The sequence below is a fragment of the Corythoichthys intestinalis genome, chromosome 15 (assembly GCF_030265065.1).
Source record: "Corythoichthys intestinalis isolate RoL2023-P3 chromosome 15, ASM3026506v1, whole genome shotgun sequence".
NCBI classification, from domain to species: Eukaryota; Metazoa; Chordata; class Actinopteri; order Syngnathiformes; family Syngnathidae; genus Corythoichthys; species Corythoichthys intestinalis.
This window is the reverse complement of record NC_080409.1, coordinates 35,336,669-35,364,652: the sequence shown is the minus strand read 5'-3', so window position 1 is coordinate 35,364,652 and position 27,984 is coordinate 35,336,669. Positions and strand designations below refer to the sequence as shown.

At 39.1% G+C, this 27,984-nt stretch overlaps 1 protein-coding gene across 1 annotated transcript in view; it reads right to left on the bottom strand.

Annotated features, from left to right (window-relative positions):
• Positions 1–3,798: 3,798 nt before the first annotated feature.
• The window catches only part of frmd6 (FERM domain containing 6), a 58,607-nt gene continuing 34,421 nt past the window's right edge, over positions 3,799–27,984 (bottom strand). The window contains exons 3-14 of the mRNA XM_057858945.1: positions 25,144–25,234; positions 20,973–21,052; positions 20,556–20,632; positions 20,295–20,481; positions 19,307–19,462; positions 17,403–17,468; positions 17,227–17,295; positions 14,675–14,849; positions 11,330–11,641; positions 7,846–7,977; positions 7,613–7,704; positions 3,799–5,844 (exon numbers count right to left, since the gene is read on the bottom strand). Of these exons, the coding sequence (XP_057714928.1) occupies positions 5,575–5,844; positions 7,613–7,704; positions 7,846–7,977; positions 11,330–11,641; positions 14,675–14,849; positions 17,227–17,295; positions 17,403–17,468; positions 19,307–19,462; positions 20,295–20,481; positions 20,556–20,632; positions 20,973–21,052; positions 25,144–25,234 (1,707 nt within the window). The 3' untranslated portion in view covers positions 3,799–5,574. The remainder of the gene's footprint in view (positions 5,845–7,612; positions 7,705–7,845; positions 7,978–11,329; positions 11,642–14,674; positions 14,850–17,226; positions 17,296–17,402; positions 17,469–19,306; positions 19,463–20,294; positions 20,482–20,555; positions 20,633–20,972; positions 21,053–25,143; positions 25,235–27,984) is intronic.

The window sequence follows — 27,984 nt, the reverse complement described above, 5'->3', positions numbered from 1 at the left end:
TATAAAAATGCGTAGAGGAGAATTAAACCCCGAAAAGTGATCTGCGTGATACCCATAGTCATGGAGGCGATAGATCAGTTTCATTTTGATGACATTTCCGCCTGTCAAAACTGTCGCCACTTCCAGGAGCGCCACAATTATGCACAAGCCCTCCTGGCTATGGTTTTCCACTTCCAGGAAATATACGCAGCACCACAGCATATGTTTCTATTTGTTATTTCTCAAGTGGTCAGTGCACAACTGAGCATCAATTGTAACATCCCAAGTAACAATGTCAGGCTATCGTTTTTGTTCTTTTCTAAAGATTTATTTCAATCACAACTCGGCGACTGCTCGTGAAATAAGAGTGTGCCCTCACTCTCGCTCTTCACTGTTGCTCCCGCGTGATGCGTTCAAATGCGATCACGAAAAAAACAGGATCACAAAACAGAGTTCCCGACCCCTGGTCTAGAAGGTGTAGTAATTTAGTAATTTCCCGCCGGCGAATAATGAGTTTCCAGTTCAGCGGTAAACTGCGCGCACATGAGGCCAAAAAAATCGATTATTAGATGTATCGTGATTCGACACGTGATGATTCGATTACGATTCCTAAATGTTCAAAAACGATCATTTTCCCTAATAACTTTATGATAGCCGCTAATAGCGGAACGAAATTCAAGACACGTCTGCCGCCCGTCTTTTAACGGACCTACGTACAACGTTATGATGGATGCTGCCGGTTATTGAGCGAGAGATTCACTCCTTTTCAAACGACTGAAAAATAGATTTGTGTATGAGACAGGCAGGGCCTGGGGGTTGCGCTTCTGTGAGCAAGTTATTTTTTTGGAGCGAGAGGGGATAGATCGTTGCTCCTTGTCTTTCAGTTGACCAGCAGTAGTTTCATGTCACGTCAATTGAAAAATGTAGTGTGTTGCTAAGTCCCCTGTGTGTCTGTAAGAGGTGAGTACACGAACCCTCTTATACTGTTTAGCCTGTATTGTTGTTGTTGTTGTTTTTGAGATGTTAACAGTTAGTGCCGAGCGCTAAGCTAATTAGCGAATTTGCTAACGTGTATTTCCATGTCCATTTGTCCGTTGTTTGTTTGTGTACAAAAGTTACTCCATATGCAAAACGTGTAAAACCATGATTAAGTACAGCGATAACACTATAAACATGCGAAATAGTACAGAAATCTGTGAAAACAAAGTATATTGGTTAAAAGAAGTGTTATTTCTAAAGACACTTTGTTTCCAGAAAATGTGGAATTCATTCCACCTGTGTAAACTTTATTGTATTGTTGAGAGAAATAAGTACTGTTTTTGAAATAGCTAATGTTTTTGCACCTTCTTGTGAAAAAGAGTATCTCAAGGTCAGCTGTGTGTTGTATGTGTTGTTAAAAAAAAAAAAAAAAAAAAAAGAGAACCGTCATCATCGTCAATACCGTGATCATCGTTCAATAATCGAATCGTAGCACCCTGAATCGTAATCGAACCGAATCGTGGGGTGCCTAAGATGGCACACCCCGAATGCATAGTTTGGGCAAATGCAGGCGTACCTTGCAGATGCGGGGGGGGGGTTCAGGTATAAATATCGTCTGCAAAATACCCGGGACAAAATCTGATCTGTCTTAGTGTAGACGTAGCCTAAGCAGTATGAGTTCATTTGAGAGAATTCGCTCAATGAACCATTTAATCAAGAATTATACGTTGGGGGAAAAAAAGGGGAAAAACATGTTTTATATGTACCTCTTTTCAATGCTAAATCTGAATGAATATATTGAACACACCCAAAAAAACACAAAAAATATATATCGTTTTTAATGCGTATGTATAAGCTACACCACTACTTCGCGGATTTCCATTATCGCGCGCGTCGGGGAGGGTCCCCTTTAACCACGAAAAACGAGGGATCAGTTTCAATGTACACGGTCCATTGACTATAATGTTATGTTGATCGAACAACACTAACACAAAATGGCCATCAAGATTGGCTCACAACGTGCTTTTCGCATCTAGTTCATATACAACTGATATCTACACAAATACTCAAAGGTCTAAAAGGTTCTTTTGCTGTATTTTTTTTTTGTTCCCTTTCAGGACGGTGGTTTTAATGCCGAGCCGGGACTACACGATTGTAGCCCGATTTTGGCCCAACAAATTCGTCGAGGAGAAACATTGATCGTCATGTCTAACGTATCGAGGTCGGCGGCGCTGATCGCTTGTGTAATGTGAAATAAGCTATGTCTCCATTCAGAGGCAACTCCCTGTGAAGTGTATTTGAAGGGTGATAGATGTCCAATTCATTTGAACTGGGAGGACTGGCTGTGTGTCTTAGATGTTATTGATGGCGCAAGACGTCCAATCCATTTTGACTGCTAGGGGCAAATAAACATGAAAATAGACACATGATTGGACATCTAATCAGAACTTTTTTTTAGGTTTTCATCAAAACCAGAACCAAGTTGAAATGTCAAGTTCTGCCAATTTTTTTTTTTTTTTTTTCAGTGTTGGCACGATCATTCTTCCTGGTTGTGAAGGTTAAACACACATGCCGAATTTTGGATTTAAAAACTGGGCATTCACTGAAACATTTTGGGATGGAATATCTATGAACTGGTAAAAGACAGCATGACTTGAGTATCAAATTTGTTTGCTAGCTGAAAAATGTTCAGTCATTTTGATGTTTTGAAGTGCTCTGCATATCTTAACACTTAAAAAAATACTTTGAGTATACCATCTTTCACATGAAAGCCATTTATACTACACTGCTGGCTAAAAGTATTGGCACCCCTGCAATTCTGTCAGATAATGTTCAATTTCTCCCAGAAAATGATTGCAATTACAAATGCTTTGGTATTAATATCTTCATTTATTTTGTTTGCAATGAAAAACACAAAAGAGAATGAAAAAGAAACTAAATCATTATCATTTTATACAAAACGCCAAAAATGGGCCGGACAAAAGTATTGGCCTAATACTTGTTAGCATAACATTTGGACAAAATAATTGATCAACCGCTTCCAGTATCCATCATACAATTTCTTACAATGCTTTGCTGGAATTTTAGACCATTCTTCTTTGACCAACTGCTCCAGGTCTCTGAGATTTGAAGGGTGCCTTCTCCAAACTTCCATTTTCTGATTTCTCCACAGGTGTTCTATGGGATTCAGGTCTGGACTCATTGCTGGCCACTTTAGAAGTCTGCAGTGCTTTCTCTCAATATCCTGCTGGAAGACCAATGACCTCTGAGGGAGACCCAGCTTTCTCACACTGGGCCCTACATTATGCTGCAACATTTGTTGGTAGTCTTCAGACATCAAAATGCCATGCACACGGTCAAGCAGTCCAGTGCCAGAGGCAGCAAAGCAACCCCAAAACATCAGGGAACCTCCGACATGTTTGACTGTGGGGACCGTGTTCTTTTCTTTGAAGGCCTCGTTTTTTTCCTGTAAACTCTATGTTGATACCTTTTCCCAAAGACTCGAATTTTGTCTCAACTGACCATAGAACATTCTTCCAAACGTTATTGGCTTTCTCAGGTAAGTTTTGGCAAACTCCAACCTGGCTTTTGTATGTCTTTTGGTCAGAAGTGGGGTCTTCCTGGGCATTTTCATTCACTTTTCATTCAGACGCCGATGGATAGTACTTATTGATGACACTGTGCACGGTAGACACAGGAACATTCAGGTCTTTGGAGATGGACTGGTAGCTTTGAGATTGCCTATGCTTCCTCACAACTTTGCTTCTCAAGTCCTCAGACAGTTCTTTGATGTTCTTTCTTTTCTCCATGCTCAATGTGGTTCACACAAGGACACAGGACAGAGGTTGAGTCAACTTTAATTCATTTTAACTGACTACAAGTGTGATTTAGTTATTGCCACCACCTGTAGTAACAGGTCCTGTTAACTACACAAATTAGAGAAGCATCACATGATTTTTCAAAGGGTGCCAATACTTTTGTCCGGCCAATTTTGGGAGTTTTGTGTAAAATGATCATGGTTTATTTTTTTTCCCATCGTCTTTTGTGTTTTTTCATTCCGAGCAAAATAAATGAAGATATTACTACCAAAGCATTTGTAATTGCAATCATTTTCTGGGAGAAATTGAGCATTATCTGACAGAATTGCAGGGGTGCCAATACTTTTGGCCAGCACTGTACTTGTTGTCTGTCCGTTTAAATTGGCGTCGGGCAAACTATAAATGGCACCAGGTGATGTTGAAATAACTGGTAGAAGGCGGCGATTGTCGCGGATGAAAGGCACATCGGGTGGCACGGGTGTTGTGCACGCCACACTTTGACAAGAAGTGTGAGAATCGTCCATCTCGTCTTTGGTTACTAGTAAAACATTGGAGTCATTTGCGATCCCTTTATTGTTGCTGGTCCGTGTACCTTTTGGCCATTTGTTTTTTGCTTCTAATTTCAGAGAAAAGAAAAAAATTGAACTATTCCCGTTTTTTAGCATAAACAACAAAATCTGTTGTCCCATTCTGAGTTTATTTTACGCGTGGTAAAATAAAATACTTTTTTCCCGTTGAACCAAGTTCACATTGCCGTGGCCTGGAAGACATTTTTTTGCTGCTGCTTATTCTGCAGCAGCGGTGGGGTGTTGTGCCTCATGGTGTTAATATTGTAATTGACATTTTTTTGCAAGTGTGACGATTTTGATTGATGACCACAATGGTGTAATTAGTATTGTTTTGTGTTGGTAAAATGTTTAGCTCTACATGATGGAATGACGGTGGCGGCTTCCAGAATTTTTCAGGTGTGTTAACAAGAGGTTTTGAGATGGTAAAAATAGCTAATGTTAGTACAATGGTACCTCTACGTATGATATTATTTGGTTTTTGGAAGTACTTTCGTAACTTGAAAATTCTGTTAAGTAGAGACGCGTTTTTAATGTAAATGCCCTAATCCATTCCAAGCCCCCCAAAATTCAGACATATATCATTTATAATGCATAAAAATGCATCCAAACATTTAAGAAATACATGTTACAGTAAGATTATTGCACAATAAACATGAAATCGGAGTTGTTCATAGTGTAAAAAAAACCGAATGAAGAATAAAAGTTAATACACTCATGTAAAGGTATCGGAACACGAGGGGTGAATTAAGAGGACCTTGGGATACACACGTACACATACAATAGAACTCTCAGCGAATTGGATGCCAGGAATGCAAGGCAATAGCCAATGGCAGAGCAGCTATAAGTATGCTACGTTCAGTCAACTCTGGGAGCTGTGAGGAGCAGCCATACTATATTTTTGCCTTTCGTATCCTGAAATTTCTTTCGTAACAAGAGGGAATATTTTCCCATTGAGGTGTATCTTAACTTGAAAATTCTGGATGTAGAGATGCTCGAAAATGGAGGTACCACTGTACTAGAAGAAAGTCATGGGCCAAGGGAAAGAGAACTTGGAGAAAACAAATAATCATTTCATTTTACTCCTCAACCTTCTGTGATAATGGAACATCAGATTCTGTTTTAATTTTCTGAAATTGGAAGAACACAACAAATGGCTGAAACATACACAGACCGTTGCTCGTTATTGTTTTTTTTTTTTTTTTTTTTTTTTAAAAAGGGAGTGGAGTTCCTCACACTACAAACTCAGGCACGTCGTCGCCGGTGAGGTCCAGGGAGAAGTACTTGCTGGTTCTCTTGATCCCGGCGCACTGGTCTGCCAGACACTGATAGGCTCCGCTTCCACCATCGCTCAGCTCTTTGGCACACCCGAAAGTGTAGCTGTGTGCTGTGTCCTGGCACAGCTCAGCCCACTGAAGGCAGTCCTTCTGGTACAGGCGGACGTCGTCCAGCGACTGACTGTGGCGGTCGCCGGATGACGAAGTCTTTCGGCACGTCGACGTCTGCGAGCGGGACATAAACACTATTAATGTTCATGCTCTTAAGTCATTGTCTGCCATAAACAGCGATAGACGTCCAATCCATTTGAATTGGCAGGGCTGACAAATGGCCAAATGGATTGGACATATATCGCTGTCAATGGCAGCCGATGAATAAATTATGAAAACGTTTAAGTTAGCGCTGTCAAACAATTAAAATTCTTAATCGAGTTAATCACAGCTTAAAAATTAATTAATTGTAATTAATCGCAATTCAAACCATCTCTAACATCTGCCATATTTTTCTGTAAATTATTGTTGGAATGGAAAGATAAGACGGATATATACATTCAACATACTGTACATAAGTACCGTATTTGTTTATTATAACAATAAATCCACAAGATGGCATTAACTTTATTAACATTCTTTCTGTGAAAGGGATCCATGGATAGAAAGACTTGTAATTCTTAAAAGATAAATGTCAGTACAAGTTATAGTAATTTTATATTAAAACTAGGGCTGTCAAAATTATCGCCTTAACGGGCGGTAATTAATTTTTTTAAAATGATAGCAGTGTAATTGTCGCTTGTTACTTGTTTTTGGGTGTTTGGCGCCCTCTGCTGGCGCTTGGGTCCAACTGATTTTATGGGTTTCAGCACAATGAGTGAGCATGGTGTAATTATTGACGTCAACAATGGCGAGCTACTGGTTCTTTTTTGATTGAAAAATTTAAAAATTGTACTATAACGAAAACATTAATTAATTTTTAAGCTGTAATTAACTCGATTAAAAATTTTAATCGTTTGACAGCCCTTATTAAAACCTCTCTGTATGTTTTCGTTTTAATAAAATTTGTAACATTTTCAATCAAAAAATAAACTAATAGCTCGCCATTGTGGAAGGTAGTGATTGAAATACACCACAAGGTGTCAAGGGCGAGTTTTAAATTAATTAGAGATCTAGCCAAGTTTTTGTAGTGCGTTTTGCCCCTCGACTGATGCCGTCGTTTCTGGGTTCATTGTACCTTACGTTCATTTGAGTGTTGACTTCACAAAGTACGAGACCTCTGATAGTTTGTATATTGTGACTAAATATTGCCATCTAGTGTATATGTTGAGCTAAACGAAATGTTTGAATAGCGTTTGACCAATGTCTGAGTAATATTTTGCATAGCTATTTTGATTGGGAATGCAAGTTCTCTTTGCATTAAGCGCTTTTTTTTTTTGTTTTTTTTGTGAACATTATTTTTTTTGAGAGATAGGAATAGTATTTTTGTTGTGCTTTCAGTAAATGATACTGTAGCGACTTAACTGTCCGGCCCAAATGCATGATGGGAAGTTGGGCAACCATGACTGTCAGTGGTGGCTGCAAATGGTATATCTTCTCTGCGTTGTGTTCAATACAGGATGTTGATAAAAAGATCATCTCCTGTCATTCTTCTCCACGTGACTCGCCACAATAGTTAAAATTGTTGTGGAAGAGATGCCAAAGCTTATGCCAATAGATAGCGCGGCCCCAATGAATGCCTGTGTCCACTCCAGTCGCTTGTCTCTGCCTCTTAGCTCTCAATATACATAAAAAGGCACCATTATAGTCTGTTTGCGACAATGTATGAGTGGGTCGTTCCGCGCATGCGTTAAATATTTCAGCGTGATTAATTAAAAAAAATTAATTATCGCCAGTTAACGCGATAAATTTGACAGCCCTAGTTTGAGTGGTACAGTATTGGACATAATCATTTTTGGACCTTGGCAGAGGTCTTTGCTCTTTGTAAAGAGCGTTTACCTACCTGCGGCAGAGATTCGATGCTTTGTCCTCTCATTTTTACGACCGTCTCCGAGGAGCTTGATGTGGACGAGCTGACGTCTTTCACAATGAGACCTGCCAGAACCACATTTCAAAGAATTATATGACCTTAACAAACTCATTGGCCGCCACTGACAGAGACAGACGTCCAAATTACCAAACACCCGGGAGTCTGAGCAAATTGGAGTTTTTTGTTTTGTTTTGTTTTTTGTTTACCAGATAATCCGTTGTTGTGATCAGGGGACATGGTCAACATGTCCTCAGTGATATGGATGCACAGCTCTTGGTCCAGGGACGTCTCGCTCAGCTCTTCGTAATCTTTGGGGTCGTCCACCAGCATCTCGATCTCTGTCGGGATTTACAGGAGTCTTATTTCAACCTGTGTAAGCTTTGGTTTGCGGTGGTCTTAGCCCTTTGTTGACTAGGTGCACAAATATATCGACCACTGACAAGTGCAGAATGAGTCTTCTAAGCATTAAAACAAAGAAGACAACATTCCTTTCAGACCACAAGCACATTCACTAAGTATTCATTGGTGTGTGCCTATTAGTCACGTTACAACAAAGTAGCAAGTGAGTTTACATGCATTCCCCGTCAAGGATGTGTTATAGGCTGACGAGCGGATTTTAATGTCACATTAAACCAGGGGTGTCCAAACTTTTTGCAAAGGGGGCCAGATTTGGCGCGGTAAAAATGTGGAGGGCCGACCTTGGCTGACGTCCTTTACGTGGAACAATATATTTAAGCAAAATTTAGCAAGCCATTCAGTGTGTCACATTTGCTTTGTTATTTTTTTAATGAATAATTTCAACAACTAGCCTTCGCGGCGTTCTATTTCGACTCTCGGACTCTTGCGGATTTACTACTGCTGTGAAATTTAACTAGCTTCAAGTTGCTTCAATTTCTCGCTGCGTATCTTCCCTGTAATCTTGTCGTACATGTCAGCGTGTCTTGTTTGGTAATATCGCCTCACATTGAACTCTTTAAAAAGAGCGACTGTCTCTTTGCAAATGAGGCAAGACACAGTTGTTGTGTATTTTAGTGAAGAAATAGTCCAATTTCCACCTATCCTTGAAGCGTCAGCTGTCACAGTCAACTTTTTTTTTGTTGATTGACGCCATTTTAGGAAATTGGAAGTAGAGGGTCACACGGAGTAATGTTGCTTAGCCCTTAAATACCTGCAACATGAAGCAATTATCAGAGAATCCCAAAATTTGAAAAATAAGGTTGTAATGAAACCTTTTTTTCAAATTTGTGACAAGTCAAAATGAATATGTGTAATAAGCGCTCTAATATCTATAACCCATGCTAAATCGTTTTTTTTTTTTTTTTTTTAATGGAACCTGCAGATGCATGTGTTGACTTGCATCCATCATTTTTTTTCCCAAAAAGAAATGTCAAAATTCTAAATTAGTCTGAAAATCATGAAATTTTAGGTGTATCAAATGTGATACATTTGGAAATAAAGGGTTAAAGTGCTGCTGCCTTTTAGTGGGTAAATGAGGAGCAGCATTTTGTGTGTAAGCTACTTCATATGCTGGTTGCAGTACTGCTGACCAATTTATTAAGTCTGTGTGCGAGCCAGATGTTATTGATTTTATGACACAGGCTGGGGGCCGGATGAAATTTGTCCACGGGCCGCATTTGGCCCCCGGGCCGGACTTTGGACATGTTTGCATTAAACACAATAAAATTCTTTTACCCGCTTTTTTTGTGTATACCATTTAATAAAGAGACTGGATTTCAAGTTAATTTAGTTTTTAGCAACGCCCTGGGGAGGGGGGTGGTTATGAAGGTCATATTTTTAACAGTGCAATAACAATAAACAACCTCATTTATATATCGTAATTTTCGGACTATAAGGCGCACCTGACCATAAGCTGCCACCCACCAAATTTGACACGGAAACAGCTTTTGTTCATAGATAAGCCACAGCTGTCCTCACTGTATTATGGGATATTTACACAAACAGATAATAACCGATAACACTTTATTTGACAGCGGCATCATAAGACCGTCATAAGACCAAATGAACCACCATGAAGCTTTGAACCAATTGGCTGCAAAGCTTCATTGCTTCAAGAAGCTTCATTTGGCCACCGCTGCTCCCTTGGGGGAGACAGTCAACCTCTGTTGCCACCTGCTGTCAACACTGTTGTCGTCCAACATGTCTCCTAGCATGCATTGCAGCGCTGCAGATGTAAATAATGATCAAAATTCATGTTCTGTGCTAATTATTTCTTCCGTTACTGTTCCAGTTTCTTCATTAATTGCTAGTTTAGGGGTGCACGATATCCATTTCTTGAAACCGATACCGATAACTTCCTGCTTCTCAAGGCCGATACCGATACAATAACCGATAATATATACAGTATATATAATTTTTCAATGTCTATTCACCTGAGTTTTTGAGCACTTGTAGGTAAAAAAATACTAGTGGTTGATTCAGCATATATTTGCCTTGACCGAACCAGAATTTTCATGATGACATGAACATTATAATAATGAACAAAACGAAGACAAGCACAGTTTTGACTTCAAATAAAGTGCCCATATTAAATTTTTCAAATAAATATAAATTGAGTCAATCACAATCAATCAGTCAATATCATTGAGGATGTGTTCCCCTGAACAATGACCACTGATCTAAAACAAACATAAACCTAACAGATATTGTGCTTTGTCAGCAGATAAAACATTTGGTGCAACAGGACACATTTGTTGTCTTGGTCCATGAAACCTTCTTAACTTGGCAATTATAGAACAGCACCCCTATTAATAACCAAAATGCCTCTCAAGAACTTGTAAACATAACACTGTAAAATTCAAAAATTTGCTAATTGCCATAGTAAGGTTCACCACTCTGATGGAAAAAAATATGGCCTCTAGAACAGTAACAAAACTTTGCATACTGGCAAAACAGGAGTGGAAACAAACGCACACATCCCAATTCGACACCATGCCAAAAATATTATTAATAGTCCCGATAATATAATGATATCGGATTTATTGGGATGACGTCATAATTCCTATTATTGGCGATAATTATCGCGCACCTCTACTAGTTATGGTATTTGGTAACACTTTATTTTACAGTCGCGCTATAAGACTGTCATAATTTCAGCTGTCATATTATGTCATCTGGCAAATTATCTCATTTTTGAATGGATGTAATAGATCCGAGCTGGACATAAATGGAGTTAGTGACATAATTCGCCAGATGACAATGACATAAGCATTCATTAATGCCCATGATAGTGTTATAATTCTGATGGTGTTATGGCAGTCTTATGACGCCGCTGTCAAATAAAGTGTTGTTATTAACCCAAATAAATCAACAAATAAGCCGCATTGGACTATAAACTGTAGGATTCAAAATGAGGGAAAAAAGTATCAGCTTATAGTCCGAAAATTATGGTAGCTAATTAGTTGCAAAAACAATAAAAGCATAGTTGACTGTCAAAAGCAGCCTTAACTGAGGGAAAAGTCGCCACTTGGCTTTCTTATTTTTACAATTGAGTGACCAACGGAAAGGGTTTAAAATGGCTTGCGCAATAACAATGTCTTAACAAACGTGTTGTATTTCTTTGTTTGTTTCCTCAAAAGTGATGGTTTTGCTATAGCACAAGGATTCCATGGGAACAATAGGGATATGTAACTTTTGTGGGATGCAAAAGTAGATTTTTAACAGTTACTGTACCGTCATCATCATCCAAGATTCGCTCTTTGCCACCGCTCTCCACGCCTGATGTGCGCGAGCTGCCGTGGCTTGCGGTGGACGAGCCGCACGTCCCAAGGGGCACACGGGGGGTCGGGTGGGTCGCGCGGATGCTGTCCGCTTCGATACCAGATGTGTGCGAGCTGCCGTGGCTGGCAGTGGAGTGGCGGGACAGGCGTTTGTGGCGGGAGCTGCTACCGGCGCTGCTACCGCTGGCCCGTGAACGCTTGTCCAGGTGATCTATGTCCAGTTCCAGAGCGTCGCTGATGTAAGACTCACGGTACTGTTTCTTCTCTGGAAATGCACATATTATAGAAATTGTAGTGGCAGTGAAACCCTCCAGTTAAAGCTGCCTGATTTCATAATTTTTCAGGGATCAGTCAATCACTAAAAATACAACCGATATTGTCCTCCGATTGCATTGAGTTAGCTACAGTTAGCTACATTAGCCCGCTATCATTTGGTCGCAGACATTCGTGGTTATTAATATGAGCGTACATGTGCAATTGTTGGGTAATTTCATACTTTTACAACCCCAACTCATAATGGTTACTATTGGAACGTCTTATGCGCTTTGCTACGTCAATGAGGGAAGGAGTAAAATTTGTACTAAATCTCCATATAGCCACGTCTTGGCAATGTTGTTGACAATAACGATAAATATTTTTTTGATGATGACAAGCTAAAAATGTGTCATGGGAAACGAAAACATAACAATACGAATGCCAGTTTTGGTCTGACGAAACGAGAATGAGATGAGAATGCGCCACCGTTTCAGTCTGCCAAATTCAAAATGTGTGATATTTTTTTAGCGTATGTGTAGTTAGCACACATCATAACAGTGTTTGTGTAGCAGTGGTCGTGTCATTCATGTGACGTGCTGCGCCGCTCATAGCCTTTACAGGTCTGTGCTAAGTGATCATCAGACACTAAATGTAACTTGTAGTGTTAGCATAGCATTCGCGTTAGCGTTAGCATTTAGCTTGGTGAGCATCGTCTTAAACACTTAAAAAAAAATTTACTTACAGTTCATGGTGTCCAGGCTAATTTAATTAATTGAAAATAATGTACTGTTTTCCTGCTGAGTGTGTATTATCATCAAAGAAGATGGTGGTGTCCTTGTGGACAATTATGTATTGTACTCGTCAATGTTCATTCGAAATTGTTGGAAACCTTTTATTTATGTATTTATTGATTCATTTTATAAAACTTTTAAAGTTTATATACGAAAACATTTTGAAAAACTGTCGACTAAAACAAGACAAAATTTGTCTGAGTTTTCGCTGATCAAAACTAAGGCGGACACATTTTGAAATGACTAAAATATGACTACCACTAACAATTATTTTTGTCCAAAAGACTAAGAAGCAATTTTAAATGGCTGCCAAAAACAACACTGCTTTATGGTAATTGAGGCCTCTAGATTTGTAAAGAAAATTCATGCTGAATTTTAATTTTAGGACCGTGGAATTTAGTAGTTTGGAAAGAAGAGTACAGGTAGTCCCCGGTTAACAACGTACCTGACTTATGTGATTTCGACTTTACGACGCTGGAGTCTCGCAATTTTATCTCTATTTTTTTTTTTAAGTTGCATAAACAGTACCTTATTGTACCTCACAGTATCTTATTTTCACCTAAATTTTCTGACTATAAGGCGCACCTGACTATAAGCCACCACCCACCGAATTTGACACGAAAATGCACCGGCCTATGAGCAGCAGCTGTCCTCACTGTATTATGAGATATTTACACTAAGCCTGAACGATAAATCGTTTAAACATCGCCATCGCGATGTGCCCAAGGACATGCGATAGTTTTATTTTTTTTTTTTCCAATCCACAATCCTTTGTTCTGCTTCATTCGCTCGCACAGCCTCCCTCACTCCCTCTCCCAGCTCTCAGTCACTGTGGCACTTGCTTATTAAAGTTAACGATGGCTTTGATCTGGCCAAAGAAGCCGACTTCACACAGAGGGGGGGGGGGGGGGGGTTCGAGATATAAAATAAACGCCAGATGTGATTATGAGGAGTTTGTAATTACTGCATGTCACTCCAAGAGTCACAGCCATGTTAGGTAAACAGAAGCATTTAATAAAGCCAAGCATTTTTGTACTACAGTACTTTATTTTAGTTTAAAAATGATTCGGTGGAAGAGTTATGTTTAAAACAGATCATAATTATTACAATTGAAGAGCTTAAAAAGCTGATATATATATATATATATATATATATATATATATATATATATATATATATATATATATATTTTTTTTTTTTTTTTTTAAATCATACTTTGGAGAAAAAAAGTGAGAAAAAACATGTCTTATATGTATCTCTTTCCAGTGCTAGATCTGAATAAATACATTGAGCAAACACACACAAAAAAATGAGGGGTATGCGCTACTTCGCGGTTTGTCACTTATCGCGGCGGGTTCTGGTCCCTATTAACCGCGAAAAACAATGGAATACTGTACACTGTGGTCATGATGAGTCATCCAAAGTCTTTCCAAACAGCTATTCAAGTTATCTAGTAAAAATTTCTTTAAAAAAATAAAAAATAAAAAAATAATATCACCATATAATATCGTAATATATCACAAACCCCCCAAAAATCGCAGCAATTGTTTTTTCCAATATTGTTCAGGCCTAATTTACAACAAAATATATTACAGGTAAGAATTTATTTGACAGCGGCGTTATAAGACCGTCATAATTTTGACAAGACACTATCATGAGCAGTAATGAATGCTTCTGACAGATGTCATTTAGTGTCCTCTGGCAAATTATCTCAATTTTGAATGGATGTAAAAGATCTGAGCTGGACATAAATTGAGTTAGTGACAAAATTTACCAGATGACATCTGTCATAAGCATTCATTAATGCCCACGGCAGTGTTGTGTCATAATTATGAAGGTCTCATAACAGTCTTATGACGCCGCTGCCAAAAAAACCTATTAACCCAAATAAATCAACAAATAAACCTGGATTATAAACCGCAGGATTCAAAATGAGGGAAAAAAATAGCATTTTATAATCCGAGAATTACCGTATTAATATGATTTACAATACATGTTTTTGGATAGTTATTTTGAGATTTACGGGGTAATAAGGGGTATTTAAAGAACTGCTGCACGTGCAGTTAAAAAAACAGTCTTGATTTACAGATAATGTTCCCTGTGTTACAGTAAAACAAGATTGATTGGAATGTTGAAAATTTAGATCGGCAAGTCAGGCTTTTCAAAAAACGTTGATCAATGATCGGTTCACTTCGAACTCCACTTTCGGAATTCATATTAAAGACTTGAGAAAATGGACGCCTTTGACTGACCTTCGTGTTCCTCCAGCCGGCGGACCTGCTTGAGGACGGGCTGCAGATTCATGTACAGACGGTGGCTGTTGCTGAGCAGCTGCAAGAGGTGGCGAGAGCGTGCGGGGCACCCGGTGTAGTAGATGAGCTTCCGAGCTGAAGGCAGCCCATCTGGGAGGATCTCAAACTTCTTTCCCTAAGAAGAAGAAATCTACCCGTTGGTTTTCTAACAAAATCAAAGTTCACAGATTTACAGTCATTTAGATTTTGTAACTCTGAACTGTCCTCCATCTTCCAAGTTGGAATCATTCAAAATTGCACTGTCAGTTGAGTCTATTTCCATGTGCAGGTCCAAGCTTCGTCACTTATTCCTCCTTTGGGAATCCATGCTTTCTGAGTGTTTTACTATTGTATTTTGAATTATTATTTTTGTAAGAATAAATCAAATTTGACAGTAGTAAAATGTTAATGAAATCAAATGAATAGAAATCAAAACAGGTATACATTCGGGTTTTGTTAGGTTTTGTGTTTGTTTTCTCCTAGTGTGACTTGTCCCTCTGATTGCCCATTGATTTCACCTGATGTACCTTCTCCTAGTGTATCTTCCTGTGCTCACCTGTTCCTTGTTGTCTCGTTACCCCTTGTCTGCGTGTGTGTATAAAAGCTCCCATTTTCTTTTCACTGCTTGTTGCGTCACTGTCAAAGTCTGTCTACGTCCATGTCCACATTCTGGTCAGCATTCTCGTGTCTCTCCAAGCCCTCGTGTTCCCCTCAGTAAGTTTTGATACCCAGCCTTTTGTTAGTAACCTGAGTTTTGTTTGCCGCTGTGTTTTTTGGAATCTCGTCATTATTTGTTGGTACTTTGTTTTTCACTTGCCATAATTAAATCATTTTGCACCGTCAACCTGCATTGCCTCCTTTCCCTGCATTTGGGTCTACACACCACCTGCCTGCCCGTTTCCTGACAGGTTTAGTGAGAAAATACTCAAAATTATAATTTTTTTTGTGTTTGTATTTAACTCATTGCTTACCATTGATGGTGATAGACATCCAATTTATATGAACTGCACTGCAAAAACACACCTCCAAAAAACAAATGAAATTCCATTGTTTTCAGGGTAAATCCACTAGAAATAAGTCAAATTATCTGCCAGTGCTCAAAGTAAATTCTACCTACTTAGATTTCTTGAAATAAGAAAAATAGCTATTTTTCTTAACAGACTTATTTTAAGCAATACATTTGTATACTTAATCTTTTAATAAAGCTCGTTTGTCAGAAATGTTTTTAATTCAAGAAAAGATATTGCTCAAAACATTATTTAAAAGATTTTTTTTTTTAAATTTAGGTGAAAATTCAGAAACTTTTAGATGGGCTTGATAAGAACAAATAGTAATATTTAAAGTGGAATAATTTGACGCATTAATCTGTTAACTGGTTTTTAAAACTAAAAAAAAAGAACATTTTTGACTAGATTTAAAGCAACACTAGGTACCATTTCCAACTTTACAAAATATTTTCATAACAGTTGTAATGATATGTTGACTGAAAACTAGTTGAATGACACCTCTTTTATATCTTGAGGGTGTCTGTATCGCTTTCACCGGCACTAATTAACTTTGAGGAGGGTGGCAGGAATCCTGCCACACCAAAAAACCCACAAATGTGCTAAATGCTTTACAGCATACGTCACTTCCCCCTTTCCCCATTTATTATAAAGGCAGACGTCTATGCAAATGCTTCTGCGCGAATTCTGCAAAGATGGCAGAGCAACTGAGACAAAAAGTTTTGTCTGAGGAGGACAAAGGAAAGGTTGGCTACCAGGATATACAGAATAAACATTCGCCTGGCTTTCACTCGCTGGTGTGACACCCTGAAGGGTGGGGGGTTCGCCACACTAAGCCACATGGTTATTAACCGTCATATGCTATTGTTTAGCTACAACTGGATTCATTACCTTATTACTTTTTGTCCTTCAAACAGCCGCTGAAAACAGAAATGTTGTTTAACCCATCTGCAGGCGACCATCATGATTTTACGTGGGATTTTTATGTGGGTGTGTGCTGGTCCTCATGGGAAACGGTCTTCCCTAGGGCAAAACACTACCACTTTTGTCCACCGGCGTCGCTAAAATCGACTAAAACATAAAAGTTACCAAGTGTTGCCTTAAGAAAAATAATCTAATTAAGACGTTAAAACTTTGCAGAGTGGGAGGACGGCTGTAAATGATCATTTTTCAGTGCCATTTACTGCAATAGACGTCTAATCCATTTTGACTAGGAGGCAAATGAGTTCATTAAGTGCCCTATAAAGGGTTAAATGTTCCAAATTTGTGGGGAAAAATGCAGGACTCAACAGTGCCAATATTCGACCCAATCATGGTTTCCTTTAGGTAGTGCACATACTGTAGTGTCGTATTTTATATGTAGGTCTACTTTGTGTGTGGGCAGGAAAAGCCTTCCTAATTCCTCGATTCGTTCCAGAGGCCTCATGGGGCTGAGGCACAACACCATGAAAGAGAAACGAAGCCTCGCCAGAAGAGGCTTAGGATGATTTGATGGCATATGTGACTCACCACGAAAACGAGCTTCCCCACATTGGTCCACGGGAAGTCATACAAAAGCTGCCTCACGGAGCCGATGTTCTGCAAACATAGAGCAAAGATTAATAAGGCCGCTCACTGCTATACTTCAGGATTAAATGATCATACGCGCATAAAGCAGTGAATCCAATCCAGATGAAGGATTGTACCTGGAATATTTGAATCCCACGTAACGTCAGTCCTAAAGTGAGAGATGCCTCCACTTCTTTCTTGTCCTAAATCAAAGTTAAATCGTCAGACGATGTCAAAAAACTGAGGCTGATTAATGATTAAAGACATCCACATATCTTAAAGTGCCTAAAACAGCAAAAAGCATGTTTTTTTCATATTTTCCGCGGTATTTTATACTCCTGAATGAAATGGACCGCTTGGATGTGTGTGTGGAAGCGATCGCTATATTTATTTAGTTTTTTTTAATCCCGCACCATGAAAATGAGTGACTTCCGGCTCCAGTCTCGAGTTGAGAAAGAGGGCGCTGTGACGTGTACAATAGAAGGAGTCCTCTTCACTGTCCAGCCGTACTGTTGTATGAGAAGGACTAAGGATTCAGCTGATTTTATGGATTAATTCGTTTATTTTTCGCATCACGCCAGCCAAACAGCTGCAGAAAAATTTTCCCGCACCAGGGAGAGGCGTGTGAGCCTTTTGGGGGTTTCAAAAGGTTCCCATTCACCGGTGGATGTTAGCCAAAACAAGCCCTACTACTATGAGACCATTAGACTTACGAGGAAGTGAGTAAACATCATGTTTTGTATTATGTTAAATACTGGGATCATTTTAATACGTAGGTGGCTTGCATTTTGTGGCTGACATGCTCCTTGTCGACTCGGCTGACAACACCGGCAGCTTGTCGCACATCCCCCCGCCGGGAGAGCACTATACTCGGTTTATTGCCCTCTTCATGTGACCGGTGTTCTGTTAAATTTTCAACCCCATCAGAAATTGCAACTTTGTGTTAAAAATGGCCGCGAATACAGAGATTGCAAAAATAAAGGACTATTTACTTACCTTTCATCATGGATGGGCAGGTAGAAAAAATCTTCTAAGACACATTCTGTCTGTCATGTTAGCTGCACAACAACTGCATGCTGCTCTTTGTTTATGTCGTTGCCGTCTAATAAAGCATTATTTTTCATTATATTCGTGTTGACCATGTGGCAGCTACTCGTTCCTCCGACGTCGGCCGGTTTGTCCGGCGCTACTCCCCAGCTGCCTCCCTGGCGAGCTCTCCTGTCCGTAGTGGCAGGGGAACGAACTGTAACTTGCTCTCCGCCGGGCGGGTTGCCGATCGTCGAAGACAATTGACAACCCCGCGGCAGTGTGACATTATCCGGGCTAGTTTTGTGTGATTTTTCGCTTCGAAAGCAAAAATAAAACTTTGAGACGTCACTCAGTTCGGGTTAGTATGTCGGGTAGCTGTCACGCCTCTTGGTTTGTTTACATTCTCCGAAGCCGGGGGGCAGGGAAATGTCAAAAGCCTGACTAACTACGGCGGCATAATATAGCGTCGTGTGTAGGAGGTGCAACAGTAAAGGTGAAGTCGACAGTTTTTACCATTATTGAGTAATTTTGCCATGTCGTACTGAATAAATGCATTTTTATTATTTCATATTCCATTTAGAAGAAGATTGTCATTTGTCATGACTGTACCGTTTATTTAGCAATTTGGAAAAATACTGCGATAAAAAGAATATCCTTTAAAAATATTGGAGTAGAGAGACTGAAACAATGACATTTTGCGGCTCTCTTCGTCGCATGTTCCTCGTTATGAATAATTGCCCCTCAATGGGCTGCATACTAAATCAGATGAAACCATTCTCCCGCTGACGTCATCCACCTGTTGGGGACGCTAGAGCCCTATAATGGTAGGTCTGGCTAGACGGCAGATTAAAACACTAATTTCTCGTCATCAGCGCTTTGCCAAATTGTTGTGTATCATCGAATCGTTTCAAAATATAATTCTAATTCACATAATAATGCTATTTAAGACTTTTTTAATCCTGTCCTACACACTTTAATTCAGCACTGTCCATCTTTAATGATATTTACTTACTTTGTAGAGTCTGTAGTAATGGACGGTGACATCGTCGAGCTGCGCGCACTCCTTGATGTACTTGAGATGCGCCTCAGAGGCTGTGAGGGCAAACTGGTCCTTGTGCATGTTGGGGATATGTCTCAGAATGTAGTCGCGACCACGTTTGGTTATCACCTGGGTAAGAAGACAAGTAAAAACGTCAAATTTGGTTTTAAATTCAAGAATAGTGAAAGAAGAGAATGGGGACATGGTTTTGTTTATTCATGTGGTTGTTGAGGTTTGCCCCGGTTTCTTTCGTTTTTTTAGTCATTTCCTGTAGGGTGTTGTGATAAGAAGGGAGATTGCAGGAAGTGTGGCGCAATTAGACGGGTGTGGTTTCATGACCCAAGGAAACACATGCAAAAATAAGTGTGTCACCTCTAATGACCAAAATAAAACTTTTCAATGTCAGCCAATGAGTTAAAAATTCTGCACTCACAATGACCTGCCATACGCTAGTCTTGCCTGTCAACCATTCGTATGTCTATCACCACCAATGGGAATGAGTTAATCATCAGTGTGCTCAATGTGGCAGTACAGAATAATGAATAAGGAGGATGTGTGAGTACAAAAAAAAAACACTAGAGGTGTAACAGATCACATGGATGTATTGAACCGTTTTGGTTTTGTGTTTTCGGTTTAGTTTGGTTCACTTGCTTGCTTCGGTAGGTTGCAGGTGTGATAAATTCAAGCAGAGCTTGAAAACCCTCCCACCTCAAAACGGTCTCCTGTTTGGGAACAGTTTTTGGCCACCCTGGTAAAGTTACCAATTGATACAGGCAAAAGGATAAATCCAAAATACATAATAAAAAAATATAACAAATAAATAATACAAGCGTTTAAGTTTGTTTTTTTTGTACTGAAAATGAATCAAATAGAGTACTGCAAAAAACTGAATCAAACCATTGACACATTTCAGTGTGCTGTTACACCCCTACAAAACAAAGGGCCAGTTAGGTGCACTCACCCAGGGGGGAAAGTAAGCTTCGGGTTCAAAGTATTTGCCAAAGTGCTTGTTCCGTTTGAAGTTGCCCAAGTCAGCCTGCAGGGCGAAGGCCGCCAGTAGGAAGTATGCTTCTTCTCTCTGAATGCACTGTGAGAGTAGCACCTGTTTCCTCAGGTGCCAATAGTAATAGTACCTGGCGGCGCGGTCGCTAAAATTACACACATCACAGATCTGTTAGTGTGCTAGCGGGCAGCAACGATAATATGAGGAAGCCAGTCTTACCTGATCAAGCGTCCGTTTTCCACATAATACTGAGCTCTGAAGTGGATGATCATCGGCGGGCCAAACTGGTCGATTCCCTAGAGAAGGGTTTATTACACTATTATTCACCAGAATCTGTCCTCCTTTATTCAGGGACTCAATGAACTGCACAGTTGTAAAACGTGGTGGAAGAGTGCATCTTGACCGGAACAAGTTTATATTTGACAAAGGACAGACAACACCTACTATAAATGACCTTCATGTGAAAACAAATTATTTTGGTATACAAATAGTGATTTTTTTTAATGTTCCTGATATTTGAGAAAATAATAAAACACAAAAAAAATACATTACAAAAACTTAAAAAGTCGACCATCCTGGAGCGTAGCTGACTCATGCGTCAGAGGAATGCAGGTAGAAGATTTACAGTGTGGTTACCTTGCTGGCTTCTTTCTTCCATTCTTTGGGGCAGTACTTTGACAGTTTCTGATCCAGCTCCATGTAAATGTGTTCATTATCTGCACGAAGAAAGACACATGTTAACTTCACAACCTTTTTAGGGGTTTGTTGGTTTGATTATTTTTTTATTCCTTTCTAAAAAATTAGAAAATAACCTTAATACTCCTGGATTCAATTCTAAAACTTCATACAGTGCTGCTCAAAAGTTTGTGAACCCCCTCAACATTTTGGAATTTTCTATTATTTCAACCTGATTTCCTAATCAATCAATTCAGTAGTTTTTTTTTGTTTTTTTAACAGTTGTGTTGTCGAGACTAAATTAAAAAGAGTTTTCATCAACTGATGTAGGTGCAAAATTGAACTGTTTGGTCACAACCAAAACCGCCATGTCTGGCGAAAAGTCAACACTGCATACCACCAAAAGAACCTTCTCCCAACAGTGAAGCATGGAGGTGGGAATGTCAAGATCTGGGCTAGCTTTTCATCCTCAGGACCTGGACAACTCCACATAGTCCAGGGAATCATGAATTCTGAGGAATATTGTCAAATCCTAGAACATAACCTGACGCCATCTGTTTTGAAGTTAAAGCTTGGCAGAAGGTGGATCATGCAACATGATAATGATCCAAAGCATTCCAGCAATACAACCAAGGAATGGCTGAAAAAGAAGAAGATTCGTGTTCTGGACTGGCCCAGTCAAAGTCCTGACCTAAATCCCATTGAAATGCTGTGGCGGGACCTGAAGCGAGCAGTTCATGCCAGACGCCCATCAAACCTCTCTCAACTGACTGCGTTCTGCAAGGAAGAATGGGCAAAAATCCCCCAAAGTAGATGTGAGAGGCTGATTAGTCACTACAGAAACCGTTTGGTTGAGGTAATCTCTGCAAAAGGAGGCGCAATATCCTATTAACTGAAGGGGTTCACATACTTTTGCACACATGATATCTGAGTTTTTCTTAAATCAACCACTTTTGTTAAATAAAGAATGACAATATAACTATTTCTTTTGTTTCAGTCCATTATTTGGAATGTCAGTATTGTGGATTTGGGTATAACTTAACATTTAATAAGGTTATTTTAGTTTTTTTTACAAAAAATCTGACCATCGCTGTGGGGTTCACAAACTTTCGAGCAGCACTGTATCTAAAATATTTTTTGCACTAAACACATACTCTAGGAGCATGTTGTCTATCCAGGGTCACTTGTTGCTAGGCAGGTCTTATGAGGGCTCAATCATAACTGCCTACTGAAATTAAGGCAAATCTTTAATATAATACAAAACGAGACATATTTAAGTTAGACATTTCTTATTTAACAGCCACAATGCTATTCACGCAACATTCCCTTATAAGTATAAAATGACCAGCTCAAACTGAAAAAAAATATTTTTTTTGTTATTGTGATATGACTTGTTATTTTGTTCAAGTATATTTATCCAACAAGCAAGAATTTGTGACAGAATGCCTGATTTAGAAAAAAACTATAGAAATTGAGATACATTTTTTATTCCTAAATTTTATTGTAATTACTAATTAAGACAGTGATGATAGCATTGACACATAATGTATATCCCACAGATGAAACCAAATTAGCCTATTGTCACTTCAAGGAGTTTTATTCATTGTCAATGACAATATCTGACATGATGAAGAAAAAATAAACAGGTTTCAGATAACAAGAAAAAATGTGGTGATATAATAAGTCTTTTTATTGGACGTGTAATAATGACAACAAATGACTTTTCTCATGAAATAATTTCATCATTGCTGAAATTCCATAATCACAACTCTATTACAGTACATAAAAGTATAAACAAACTTTTTTTTTTTTTTTTTAAGTATTTATCCATGCTAGTCTGGACATAGCCACCCCGATGGTAGGTGATTTTGCGCCGGATCTGGAGTCAGCTCGCCAGATCCACATAGCAATCACGCCCGCTGAACGTCAGTGCGCCAGATGCGGCGGGGATCATCAATCTGACCGTCCAAATAATAGGTTACGCAATGATCCGGGGCAAACCGTGCAGACCGGATGCGCTAAAAATCTGAAATTTAACGGTCGACATGTGACGTCACAACAGCGCACACCTTGAAGGCGTGTGTCCACTGCGACACTAAACAGGAGAACACGCAGGATTCAGGACACATCATCTCGGCATACGGATATGTATATGTATATAAAATGGCTTGTGTATTCAAGTGATCTGCCATTTCTCCAAGTTAAGTTATTCAAAATTTGTTGCATAACAACATATGGAAGGAGAACGCATTTACTCTTGTGTTGCTGTAAATGTTTCAATGTTTGAATACTATTATTCACACTGAGCCCCTCCTCCTCGTGTTTTGTGTATCTGTGTCACTGCCTTGATTGCACAGATGTGTGAGCCTGGAACCAGGTGCCGCTGATCATCGTCAGCAGCTTACTTAAACTGGTCCTTGGCCTCACATCATCGCCAGATCAACAACTCATCGATGTGACTTTCAACTAACAAAGAATCTTGCAATCCTGATACTGAGCACATTTTTGTTTTTTTTCCCCCCTAGATCCTGTAATTTGTTTGCTCGAACGCCTGCCTGCCCGTATAACCAAACTGCCCACCCGATTCTTTGGACACTATCTGCCACTCCCTTTCATCATCAATGAACTCTTGTTACCACTGCCAGTTTGCCTGTCTCTGCACTTAGGTCCCCCGTCACCCCAGAACCTTAATAAATAGAAAAAATGGGTCATCTTTACTGTGGAGCTGCTTGTTCCAATTAAAATAGTTTCTGAAAAAACAATGTTGTATTGTTATGGTGCATTAATATGTTAGCATTAATAACTGGCATGAAAACGAAGTGTTGTCATTATTGTTTTGAATAGACGCTAGATAAATTTAATTTGCAATATAAACACATTACAATATGATACACTGAACAAAATGGACCCCAAAATTAATATTGAAAACTGTTTTGATACAAATCTGGCCCAGATTGGGTAACATGTGTGTCACATCCGGGCTATACATTAATGTAGTGTCTGCTCCTTTGGACCAGTTCTGGCCCAAAACTGGTTGCTGATCCGGCAAGTGACTCCCTACTGACTTTGAGCCACTGTTCAAAAAGACACTGGAGCGGATCCGTTTTACGAAATTGGGTTGAAATTTGCATTACATCTGGCCCATGTCCGCTCCAGTAATATTTTGTTATCTGGGCAGACAGTGGAGTCAGAAGTGAGACGGAACGGCGACTAGTGTGGTGACCCCAGCTGAGAATATGAGGTGGGCTTGAGGTGGGGTAAGGGGTCAGTGAGTGTCACAAAGCGGCTGGGTGGCCGTTGTTTGCATTGGGGATTTGACGCTGCTGAGACAAACACTTAAAGAATGTCCTACAATCAGACCCACTGGCTCCGAGCCAGTGCGCTGGCCAGCCAGTCATTGGCTCATCTGGACGCCATCTGTCTGAAAACAACATTTTTTTGTAACATTCTGTCTACCTTTGCACTTGCCCACCAGCGTCACTGTCATCTGCACACTAGGGCTGCAACCATTAATCGACTAATTGAATCATTTTTTGAGGCGCTTAACTCTTTATAGGGCAAGTGCCTGTTTAGCTGTAATTTAAAAAACTTAAAAAATAAAAATAAAAAAAAACTTTTTCTAAAATCCCAAAAACACTTACTGACTGTAGATACTGTATGCGGACACATTTGGGTCATGTCGGCCACAATATTAAAATTTGGTATAAAAGTGATATATAACCACAGATGTGCATATTTTATTATGGGATACTGTATGCGTGTGTGTAAATCCTTAGCCTGAAAAAATCCATAAATTAGCAGCACTGAATCTACTCAATAAAACCACACACTCACACACAAAACAAGACAGACACACCCACGCGCAGTGGCTGATATGACCCTTCTTGGCCGCACAATGGAGTTAGTCATGATGAGCAGGCCCGGGTACATGGAGAACACCATGACAGCTAGGTGAGACATGCTACATTTAGGGCCCATTGCGCTTTTCCCAGCCAAGAAGAAAAAATGCCACGCTACAAAAGTTTTTAACGGGTCAGTGTTCACAATGGGCATGGTTTGACCCCCCCTGAGGCCGCCTCCTGTGAGTCAAGTAAAGAGAGAGGAACAGCAGATGAATAGAATGTGGACTCACTTTGAATAACGCTGAGTCCAAATAGGTGGCAGTCCTTCAGCCTCAGAAGGTCACACACCTGGACCAACAGTTCCTGGCACAGGGTCTTTACCTAAGGAGGAGATGATTGTGTTGAGATTATAACAACCCAATCTTACAATTTCTTTTAACATTAAAAAAAAGTTACTTTTTAAAAATGATTAATGTCAGAACATTGAATTAGAGATCGTCCTTAACCCTCGACAGGGTACTCATTTAACTCATTGGCTAGCCTATCATTGCCAGTTTAAATTAATTGGATGTCTGTCCTTGTCAATGACAGGCAATGAGTTAAATTACATAGATTTTAACTCTTTATAGGGCAAAATATTAACATTTGGGATACAAGTGTGGACAACTTGGGTCAAAATCTGATGTCCACATGTGGTGGACAATGGACATGATTAATATTTTATATCTATTTTGTATGAATAAATACATTTAAAATGATTAAAATGTTAACAAAAATAACATTAATACAATTAAAATGAACAAAAACAAAAATACACTCTGTTGATGGCTTCAAATAACTCTAAAGTAGCATATTTTTGCACCTGAGTCCGAGTCCAAGTCACCAGGTTTTGAGAATCTGTCAATACAGAGTCCCAAAGTCTTTTTTTTTTTTTTTTTTTTGAACATAGGTACCAAACATGTTACAGTCCTGTAATGTTTACAGTACTTCCTCTTCCGCTTTTTTCGGGAGTGTTGTGGACTATGAAACGTATATACAGTATATATATATTATATTAGGGCTGTCAAACGATTAAAATTTTTAATGGAGTTAATCACAGCTTAAAAATTAATTAATCGCAATTCAAACCATCTCTAAAATATTCCATATTTTTCTGTAAATTATTTTCCTTTTTACTCGATGCCGATCCTCTGAAAAATTGGCCCGATTTCTGATCACTTGATCAGATCGGGGTATCTCTACTCCAACTTATACAAAATACAGTGGTGACTACACTTACGAAATTAATTGGTTCTGTAAGTAGTTTTGTAAACTGAAAGTTCTGTAAGTAGAGAAGAGTTTTCCCTGTTAATGCCCCAAACCTGAAGGAGGTGGTGACGCAATTGCAAACGGGATGTGGATTGGGTAGGTGGCTCGGAGCGTTAACATAGCATTCGTGTTCTCGTTAGCATTAGCATTCAGAGCGTCACCTGCGTATTGAAAAATATATCTACCGTAATTTTCGGACTATAAGGCGCACCTGACTTTAAGCCGCTACCCACCAAATTTGACACGAAAACGTTATTTGTTCATAGATAAGCCGCACTGGACTATATTAACTGGTAACACTTTATTTGACAGCGGCATCATAAAACTGTCATAAGACTAAATGAACCACCATGAAGCTTTGAACCAAATGGCTGCAAAGCATCATTGCTTCAAGAAGCTTCATTTGGCCATTACTGCCATGAGACAGTCAATCTCTGTTGCAACCTGCTGCCAACACTGTTGTTGTCCAACATGCCTCCTAGCATGCACTGCAGCCCTGCAGATGTAAATAACAATCAATAATCGTGTTCTGGGCTAATTATTTCTTCAGTTACTCATCCAGTTGTTTCATTAACCGCTAGCAATGTTATTTGGTAACACTTTGACAGTGACGCCATAAAACTGTCAGGGGACCATCACTGCCATTAGCATTAATGAATGCTCATGACAGATTTTCATTTTGTGTCATCCGGCAAATTATCTCACTTTTGAAAAGATGTAAAAGATCCGAGCTGAACATAAATGGAGTTAGTGGCATAATTTGCCAGATGATGCTTAATGACATGTGTCATAAGCATCCATTAATGCCCATGATAGTGTCATGTCACAGTTATGACGGTCTTATGGCAGTCTTATGACGCCACTGTCAAATAAATTGTTACCCAAATGAATCAACGAATAAGATGCACTGGACTATAAGCCACAGGTTTCAAAATGAGGGAAAAAAGAGGCTTATAGTCTTATAATTACGGTATATATATTATGGGTGTGACTATAAACACAAGTCACGGCTAAGTATGTACCTCGGTATGGGGGTCACGGTTCGGTTTGGGTTCAGTACAACAGGAAAAACAAAAAGCCGTTTTTTTTTCCCCATAGCATTTGAAAGTTAAACTTTTTAAACTTTGTCTACCATTACACTCCTATATAGGTGACATTTTTTAAAAAGAAAATGTAAAAAGTGTGACCCCCGTTTTTTGAGGGGGTTTTTTGGAACAAAAAAAAAAAATTCAATCAGTTAATATAATTTTTTTAAATGTGAAAGATGTTATAGAATGTACTAGTATAATGTAATAACGTGTAGGACATGAAAAGTAATATCAGTTACTTTGCTGCGTAGCTAATTACTCTTACAATGAGGTAACTGAGTTACTAACTCAATTAATTTTGGGGAGAAATAATTTGTAACTGTAACTACTTACTTTTTTAAAGTAAGATTAACAACCCAGCGGGTAGCAGCCCTTACTGCATTTTTGCCTTTCGTGTCCTGAAATTTCTATTGTTACAAGAGGCAATATTTTCACGTTGAGGTTTGCCGTAACCTGAAAATTCCGTATGTAGAGACGTTTGTAAGTAGAGGTACCACTGTATAAAAAGTAATGTATAGATTTTGACCACATTTTAACCACGTCGAGTGATACCGTTGAAAGCGAAGTGGTGACATATCACGGTCGATATGTGAACAAAACGTGTCCCAATTCACTGCTAACTGTATTTCAAGACTATGCTATTAGACTAAGACTATTTTTTGAAGACGTTTATATATTGCTAACAAATGGCTTATAATCTTACATGATAGTCCATTTAAAAATTTGTGTCAACTT